Source organism: Myotis daubentonii, chromosome 8 (genome assembly GCF_963259705.1).
Source record: "Myotis daubentonii chromosome 8, mMyoDau2.1, whole genome shotgun sequence".
Taxonomy (NCBI): Eukaryota; Metazoa; Chordata; class Mammalia; order Chiroptera; family Vespertilionidae; genus Myotis; species Myotis daubentonii.
In genome coordinates, this window is record NC_081847.1 from 70,115,137 (window position 1) to 70,123,267 (window position 8,131).

Sequence of the window (8,131 nt, forward strand, 5' to 3'; positions counted from 1 at the left end):
CCGTCTGCTACAAATTCTTTGTGTTACTCCTAGGGGTTCCCAACACCCCCTCCAGCCTCCCAGCTGCTGTTCAGGTCCTCATCCCTCATCGGTCCCCCACTGCTGCATCCTGGGGCAGTGCCTCTCCCCAGGGTAACCTTAAGTCTAGGCAAGATTAGTCCAGTACCTCCTTGATGAGCAATTCTTTGAGACTGGGGGGTGGCGTGGGGGTCAGGCCTGCCTCCTGCAGGACCTGGAGCCGCGCCTCTGATTGGCGTTTATCCAGGCCCAGGCGCCAAGAGAGCCGGACATGGGCCTCCAGAAAGGGTGCTAACAAAGGATGGGGGCTCTTGTCCCCCAGCAGCTGAAGGGCCCTCTCACAGCATGCCCGGGCCTCCCCAGGGTCCTCCATCTCCTGGTGGCACACAGCCAGCCCAGCCAGGGTCAGCAGAGGGCGATCTGGGCTGGAGAGGGTGCCCAGCTGGGCCTGAAGCTGCCAGGCATTGGCCCAGAGCGCCAGAGCCTCACGGTAGAGGCCGGTGCAGGTGAGGCTCTGTGCCCTCCGCAGCTCCGGCAGCACGAAGAAGTCCTGTAGGTCTGGGGCATGGCGCAGCTCGGGGACTGCCTGCAGGTGGCTCAAAAACTGCTCAAAGGCCCGGCTGCGGCGGGCAATGGTCTCTGCAGTGAAATTCCGGCGCAGGCGCTTACGGGGGAAGGAGATGGCAGCCATGGGGCCCCGGAACTGCCGCTGCAGGTTTCGGTGCAACCGCTCAAAGTCTGAGTAACGGCGAGAGATGTGGGCTGGCTGGTGATCTGGTGGCCCTGGCCCCATCACGGCGAGGGTGTAGAGCTGCAGGGAGGGTGGGGGTCAGGGCAGGTGCAAATTGTCCAGGGGCCCCTTCCTTCCCCATACCCACACTTCCAGCTCTGTTGCCCCCCCCCCCCGCCCCTTCCCTTTACCCCTAAGATTGGGCCCAGGAAGGTGGGAGCTGCTAGGGCAGCAGCTAGGGAGCCCAGTCCATCTTACCTGAGGCTCGTCTGAAATGACCCAGGCCCAAGGCAGCACGGGGAGAGAAAGACAGAGATGAACTTCAGTGCCTGGAGCTGCTGCCCTTTTGCCCTTCCAGAAAGTACTCCCTTCCCATTAGGGCAGTTAGCTCTTCTGACAGCCCCTCCGGAAAACCAGGGGTTCGTGGAAACCCAGGCCAATCAGCCTCTGAGCCAACGTTTAGGAGCTTTGTTCTACTCTTGACAGAGCTCCCACATCCCTAGCCAGGTTATTCCAACCCAGACCTGGAAGACAGGTCTTCAGACACCCCAGGAATGACCACGTGAAAAGTACACTGGGCTCAGACTCACGTTCTAACCCCAGGCCAGCTACTCCTCGCTGTGAGTGACATCAGCCAAGGCAGTCCCCCTCCAGTCAGCTCCTTCTCTAGTGGATGATGTGCTGGCCCAGGTCAGTGTTTACTCAGGGGTGGGATGTGTACAGATGTTAGTCCTGAGGTTTTTAGGAGGTATGTGCTGGAGTAATAACACTGAATCACAGGCAGGAGGTGATTCCCCCCTAGTCCTCTTTGACTCTTTCTGACTGCAAACTGAGCACTTTCACACATCTCAGCTCCATTTTCAGAAAAGAACCAGGAAATGGATCTTGGGTCAGGGCCTTCGGGCAACAGCATCCAGGCAGGGCTTAATGACTTTCTCACTGCTTTTATTTTTACGGGTATCTTCTCTTTATGGCAAGTGAAGCTTTCCACATACAGTATGCTATAAAGTTGTCTTTTAAACTTACTTAAGAAAAAGATTTCTTTCAATAAAAATGTTAAACAGAGACTGGTACAAGCAGCATTCAGATGGGACAAGAATTGTGAAGGTGGTACTGGAATTGAGGTTTGGGGAAGAACACTAAAGGAGATCACCATGAGACTTCCCCCAGGTCTGAGAACCCAAACATGGATTAATCTATAAGAATGCTAAGCCAACAGGTTTAAAAAGGGTATTAGGGAACCTCCTTTAGTATGTTAAAGGCATACTAACAACAAACCCAGATGTTTTTCTCGAATTGTTCTGTGAAACTACCAGTATTATAGCCACCTCTGGTCAATTAGGTTTGCCTGTTCTATCCTTTTCTCAGAGGTTCACAGTATACTTTAATATTAAGGATTAAAAAGTCAAACAGTAAAGGAATTTTATTTTACTCTTCAACTCTGCATTCCCAAAACATAATGACTGCAAATCTTTCTTTTAAGGAATAGTTATTAACATTCCAGGAAACTTGTTTTCTTTTTTGTTAATCGTTACCCGAGGATATTTTTCCATTGATTTTTAGAGATAGTGGGAGGGTGGGGGAGAGATGGAGAGATAGAAACCAGGTCCAGGGATGTGGAGCCTGCAACCGAGGTACGTGCCCTTGACCAGAATGGAACCTGGGACCCTTCAGCCTGCTCTATCCACTGAGCCAAACGGCTAGGGAAGAAAACCCATTTTCTGTAGAACACACTTCAGTAAGAACTGGTCTATAATGATCCCTTGTGTTACTTTGGCTTTGATTTTTATTTTTTGGCACCAAACCATTTTATATCCATTATCTCATCCGTGTTGTGCATGGACCTACAAACCAGGAGGTCACAGTTTGATTCCTGGTTGGGGCACATGCCCAAGTTTCGGGCTCAATCCCTGGTTGAGAACGTGTAGGAGGCAGCTGATCAGTGACTCTCATCATTGATGTTTCTGTCTCTCCCTCTCCCTTACTCTCTGAAATAAATACAAATATATTTTAAAAAACAAAACATAAAAAGACATCCCCTAAGCCACACAGCTGGGAAATGGCCCAGCTGGGATTTAAAACCAGGCTGACCTAACTCCAAAGCCTGTGCTCTAACCCCCGAGGGGAAGTTCAATCAGAATTTAGGGTCCCCTCTGCACAAAGGAGGTGATTTGTTTCCCCAGACACTGGCCAGGGCATACTTGGCCATCCTGCTCCCAGAGTCACCCCCATACTGCCGTGTTTCGCAGCTGCTCCTTGATAATTGATCCTTGGGGTCCCCTTCTATGCATGATGCCTGGCCAGGACTTTTGCCACTTAAAACGATTATCAATCCCTGCTCAAATCGAGGCAGTCACCCCGCGGGTGTGGCCCTTGTTTACTAGTAGCAGCAGGGAGGGGTGGAGAGGTCCAGATGTGGGACAGGGCTCCAGGCCCCTTCCTGCTGAGTCAGAAATGGAGGAGGGTGGTGAGGAGGAGGGAAGTGAGAGGAAGGGAGCTGCTGCCGCCAGGACCAGCCAGGTCAGACTGGGTTTCAGGCTGGCCTCACTTTCTATGTCAGTTTCTCCTTTCCACAGAGAAGAAACAGGGACTCCAGATTCTCCCCCACATTGCTCTTCACTAAACCCCCCTAAATGGAGCCCTTACAACAAGATTATTCTGTGCAGGATGGGTGCTTGAGAACTGACTGACCTGGGTTGTAAGGAGGCCACAACAGGCCCTAGATGCCAGGCATTTTCAATCCAAAGGTAAGTAATAATAAGGGAGCTAATTTTTTATTTTATTATACATTTTCTTTGAGCACTTCACAATGCCAGGCACAGGGCTAAGGGCTTTCTGTGCACTGTCCCATTTAATTCCTGTGACTGTTCTTGGCATTATTCCCATTACTCAGATGAGGAAAAGGTCATCAAGGTTACACAACTCACCCAAGGTCAAACAACTGGGACTTAAATCAAGTTCTGCATCCAAAACCCATTAAAAAAAAACAACAACAAACACTAACCAATGCCACTTGGGTCTCAAACCTGATCCACATAATATTCTTTCCTCTGTACCTTGCATCTTGCTACATTTTGCAAAACCTTGGGGGGCGGGGGTGTGCTTAGGGGCACACACACCAGTTCTCTTATTTTCAAAACGAGGAGAGGAGACAGGCCCACAATCCTTTTTTACTCAGTCTCAAAGAAGCTGAGTTACATCCCCATTCTGCCCTCAGTTTCTCCATCTGTAAAATGGGGGCAGCCACTTACAACTACACAGCCAGGAAGTTGGAATCTTCCCTTCTTTGTCTTAGAGAGACTTGTAGACTCACAACCAGGGGTTCCTGGACCCGCACTCACCACGTACTTGGAAGGGGGGTCCTTGACCACGTTGGCACTGGTCACCTCGAAGAGCAGCCGCTGGGGCACCAGGGTGTTCCGGGACTTCTTCCAGAAATCCTGCAACTGCCGTGCCAGGAGCTGACTGCTCCGCTGCCCATCGGGAGAGGGGTTCTGTTCTGCATGAGCACATGACCAGTCCCATCAATAGGCCTGGGGCCGGGGTCGACATACACCATGGGCCATGACCTCACGCCTCCCAACAGGTGACAATAGCTTTATCCCCATTCGTCAGAAATGGAAATTGAGGGCCAGAGAGAGGCTGGATGCCAAACGCCGTGCTTGGCAGAGAGTAGGCGCTAAATAAATATCTCCACCCCAAACATCCCTAGCGCATTCATTACATTTCTATCCGACTGTACATGGATGCCCAGCAGCCCTGAGATGGGTGATTCCCCACCTGACACCGCGAGGGGAACCTTGGTCGGAGAGGCGTTTGACTCTCCAGGCCACACAGCCAAGTGGCGGCTGGGACCCTTAAAGAAGCGCCGACATTTCGGAGTTTAGCAGCATCAACTCGGGGCTCCATTGGGTGGGGGCCCAAGGGCGCTCCGGGGTTCCCGCCGCCGCCTCCGCACTCGCCTGCATCCTCTCCCGACGCCCGGTCCCCGAGGGGCAGCGGGTCGGGGCCGGCCACCTCGTCGTCCTCCTCGTCCTCGTCCTCGTCGTCCTCGGCGCTGGTGAAGCTCAGGGTGCCGCTGAGGCGGGAGGACAGGCCCTCGGCGTCGTCGTCCTCCAGCTCCGAGCTCTCCGGGAACTGCTCGGCCTCGGGGCCGGCGGCCGCCTCCGCGGGGCCCTCGCTGGCCAGGGCGTGCCGCAGCCGGAGCAGGAGCCGCGAGGCCATGGCACCCTGCGGGCGACGCCGGCCCGGTCCGGGCGGCGGGAGTCAGGCCAGGCCCCCGCGGAGGGGCGGGGCCCGGGTCGGGGAGGAGGCCGCCGCGGAGCAGCCGCCCCCGCCCGTCCGGGTCCTGGGAGCCCCAAGACTCGGCTCCCGCCGTCCTCCCCGCTCCCGCGTCGCCCGGGGCCGCGCCCTTCCCGGGGGCACCGGGACCTTCCCGCGTCTCTCTCGCCCCCGGTGCGTCTCTACCTTCTGAGCCCCGCGGTGCACTCAGGGGCGCGCCGCTCCCCAGGGTCCGGGGGCCGCCTGGGGCGCCTCACTGAGCCGGCGGGGCTCCGCGGGGCCCAGCCGCTCCGGGCGCCGCTCCGCCGCTTCCTGCCCCCGCCCCGCCCCGCCCCGCCGGCCCGGAGCCGCCGGAATCCGAGCCCTGCGCTCCGGGAAGACTGGGAATCCTGGGTAGGCCCGAGCGAGCCCCAGCCCGCGGGGGCACCCCCTCCTGAGCCCTCCCACCCTCCGCGGAGGCCCAGGCCGGTCCCAGTCTACCCCCAGTTCCCAACCAGCGCTCTCACTCTCCTAAGGCATTTGACGGTGGAAGCCCATCTATCCGGTGAGATGACTGAGGCCAGGGGCAGACACGTGATCTGGGTTGGAATCTGACCTTGCTGAGCCTAGGTTTTCTCCTACATAAAACAGGAACAATGAACTCCAGTGCTGATTTTGCAGCTCTTGTATGGACCCTCCCTAGTCCAGTGCCTGGCACAGAGCAGGGACTTGGAAATGATCAGTTACATGATTTCATTTCTGCGTCATTCACAGACCTTTACAATCTCACGCGAGCCTCACACATAGAAGTAGGCAAACGGGGAAACAGACCCAAAGACTGTTGCCCAGCCACACAGCTTGCCAAGAGGTTTGAGTGCGGGGCTCTGCGGCGCAGGCCTCCTGAGTTCCGAATCCTGTTCTTTTCCCATGAAGCTGGCAGGGTAATGTCAGCAATTCCGCTGGAGGGCTGTTTTATCTTTTTTAAAAATATGTATCTTATTAATTTTTTTACAGAGAGGACGGGAGGATAGAGAGTTAGAAACATCAATGAAAGAGAAACATCGATCAGCTGCCTCCTGCACACCCCCCACTGGGCATGTGCCCGCAACCAAGGTACATGCCCTTGACCTGAATCTAATCTGGGACCCTTCAGTCTGCAGGCCCAGACGTTCTATCTACTGAGCCAAACCCAAACCGGTTAGGGCTGTTTTATCTTTTATCCAGAGGACAGCAGCAGGTTGAGAATTTATTGTTGCTGCCTGTCAGAAGGCCCAGATGTCAGTCCCTACCAGGGCCTAAAAGGGCAGATATTGCTAGTTATACTAGGGAACAAATAAAGCCAGGCAGTAGTCCCTATGCATTTTGAATGGCACAGGAGAGCGAGTCCGGGGAAACAGATTTGGTGGAAAACACACTCCCTGCCCTGCCTGCGTGCAGAAGGGGCAGGGGTCCCATTTCTTGAGGTTCCATTGTGTCATACATCCTGTTCTAGGCACATTACAGGAGGTCACATCTCACCTCACAACATCTTGGGGAGTGGGTTGTTTGTTACTGGACAATACTGTTTCATTGTCAAGATGAAGACGCCCAGCCTGAGTGGCTCAGTGGTTGAGTGTCAACCTGTGAACCAGGAGATTTGATTCCGTGGTCAGGGCACATGCCCAGGTTGCGGGTTCCATCCCTGTGTGTGGCATGCAGGAGGAAGCCAATCAATGATTCTCATCATTAATGTTTCTCTCTCTCTCTCTCCCTTCATCTGTGAAATCAAATAAAATTATATATATTTTTTAAAAGATGAAAGACTGAGGCAAATTGACTTTCCCCAAGTCCACAGCTAGAAAACAAGGGAGCAGGCCAAGTCTGTGTAATTTCAAAGCTCTAAGTAGTCTTCATTCAGCTTACCAGCAGGGTGCTGGGGCAAAGAAGCACAATTCATTCATTCATTCAGCACTCATGCATTCGCCAAATGTTGGCTAAATCTTAACTTGTACTTTGGCATATGCCTCCTAAGTCTGGATACAAAGCAAAAACTATGTGTTGTGGCGAAGGTCACTCAGAAATCAGGACTAGCACTTTCATTTTCTAGATGGGTGAACCGAAGGGGCTTACCCTGGGTCATACACACAGGGCCAGAACAAGGAGATCTCAGGATGTCCTGTATTCTCCACTATTCTTAGATTCTGTATGAATGTCTTCCTACCGTCTCTGAGAGAAGGTCATCAAATTCCTGCTTGCATATATTCAGTAACAGGAAGCTCATTACCTCCTGAGGTTGCCCGTTCCTGTTGTTGTTCAACCATGACTCTTAAGAACTTCCTCCTTATATTGAACCAGATGCCATTCAGTTAAGTTATCCTTACAATATTTTATTGAATGAGTGCTGGGTGCTGGGGAATGCAATGGTGAACAGGACACCGGCTCTGGTGGAACTCAGAGCAGGTCATGATTATGTGGCATGCTCAGTGCTATGACTGGGGAGACCCCCCCCTGGCCTGGGTGTAGGGGAGAAGTGATCCTGGAGAAAGTGATGTTAAAACTGAGAAAGATGATAGGGAAGTAGGTAGATGAAGAAAGGGAAGATGGGAAGTCCTGGAAGAAAAATACCAGCATGTGTAAAGGCCTGGAGGCATGAAGGGTGATGCTTGGAGCTGTGCTTGAGTCTGACCAGGGGTAAGTAGGACCTTGCTTGGCTGCACTGAGTGTGGACCTTACCTATTTCCCTGAATAAATGAAAGAGCAGATAAATGAACAAATGATTGCCGGGAGTTCCACACTCTGTTCCAAAGGGATCAACTGGTTCTAATGGTTGTGTCCACACTGGAATCCCCTAGTTGTTGCTGCACCTTGGCCCCCTGCCTGGCTGGGGAGGCCTTATTTAGCCTGGCCTGGCTCCGCTGAGCTATCATTAGGAATGTCTATATATAGGGGAAGAGGGCAGCCCAGTTGCCACTGTCCATCTGCCTTCCTTGGTATCCAGTCCCCTTTCACTGGCCCCAGAATCTGCACTCGGTTGTCTCACTGCTCTTTCTGTTGACTTAGCCATTCACCATGAGCACTGCCTACCCCCCAACACCCAGCCTGGACCCTGTGGATTCTCAGGCAGGGCTTCCTTGGGACTTAACC

The 8,131-nt window shown here is 53.4% G+C and overlaps 1 protein-coding gene across 3 annotated transcripts; it reads right to left on the minus strand.

Annotated features, from left to right (window-relative positions):
* Positions 1 to 154: 154 nt before the first annotated feature.
* On the minus strand, positions 155 to 5,551 carry SNX21 (sorting nexin family member 21). Of its 3 annotated transcripts, XM_059706920.1 has the most exons (4): positions 5,216 to 5,551; positions 4,711 to 4,978; positions 4,090 to 4,247; positions 155 to 829 (listed from the first exon to the last, which is right to left on the minus strand). In XM_059706920.1, exons 2-4 carry the CDS (start codon positions 4,970 to 4,972, stop codon positions 155 to 157), a joined length of 1,095 nt encoding a protein of 364 aa, XP_059562903.1. In that variant the 5' UTR covers positions 4,973 to 4,978; positions 5,216 to 5,551. The 3 variants fall into 3 exon arrangements, with proteins under 3 accessions (XP_059562903.1, XP_059562905.1, XP_059562904.1); XM_059706922.1 differs by lacking the exon at positions 5,216 to 5,551 and having other exon boundaries at positions 4,711 to 5,014; XM_059706921.1 differs by lacking the exons at positions 4,711 to 4,978; positions 5,216 to 5,551 and having other exon boundaries at positions 4,097 to 4,483.
* Positions 5,552 to 8,131: the final 2,580 nt, after the last annotated feature.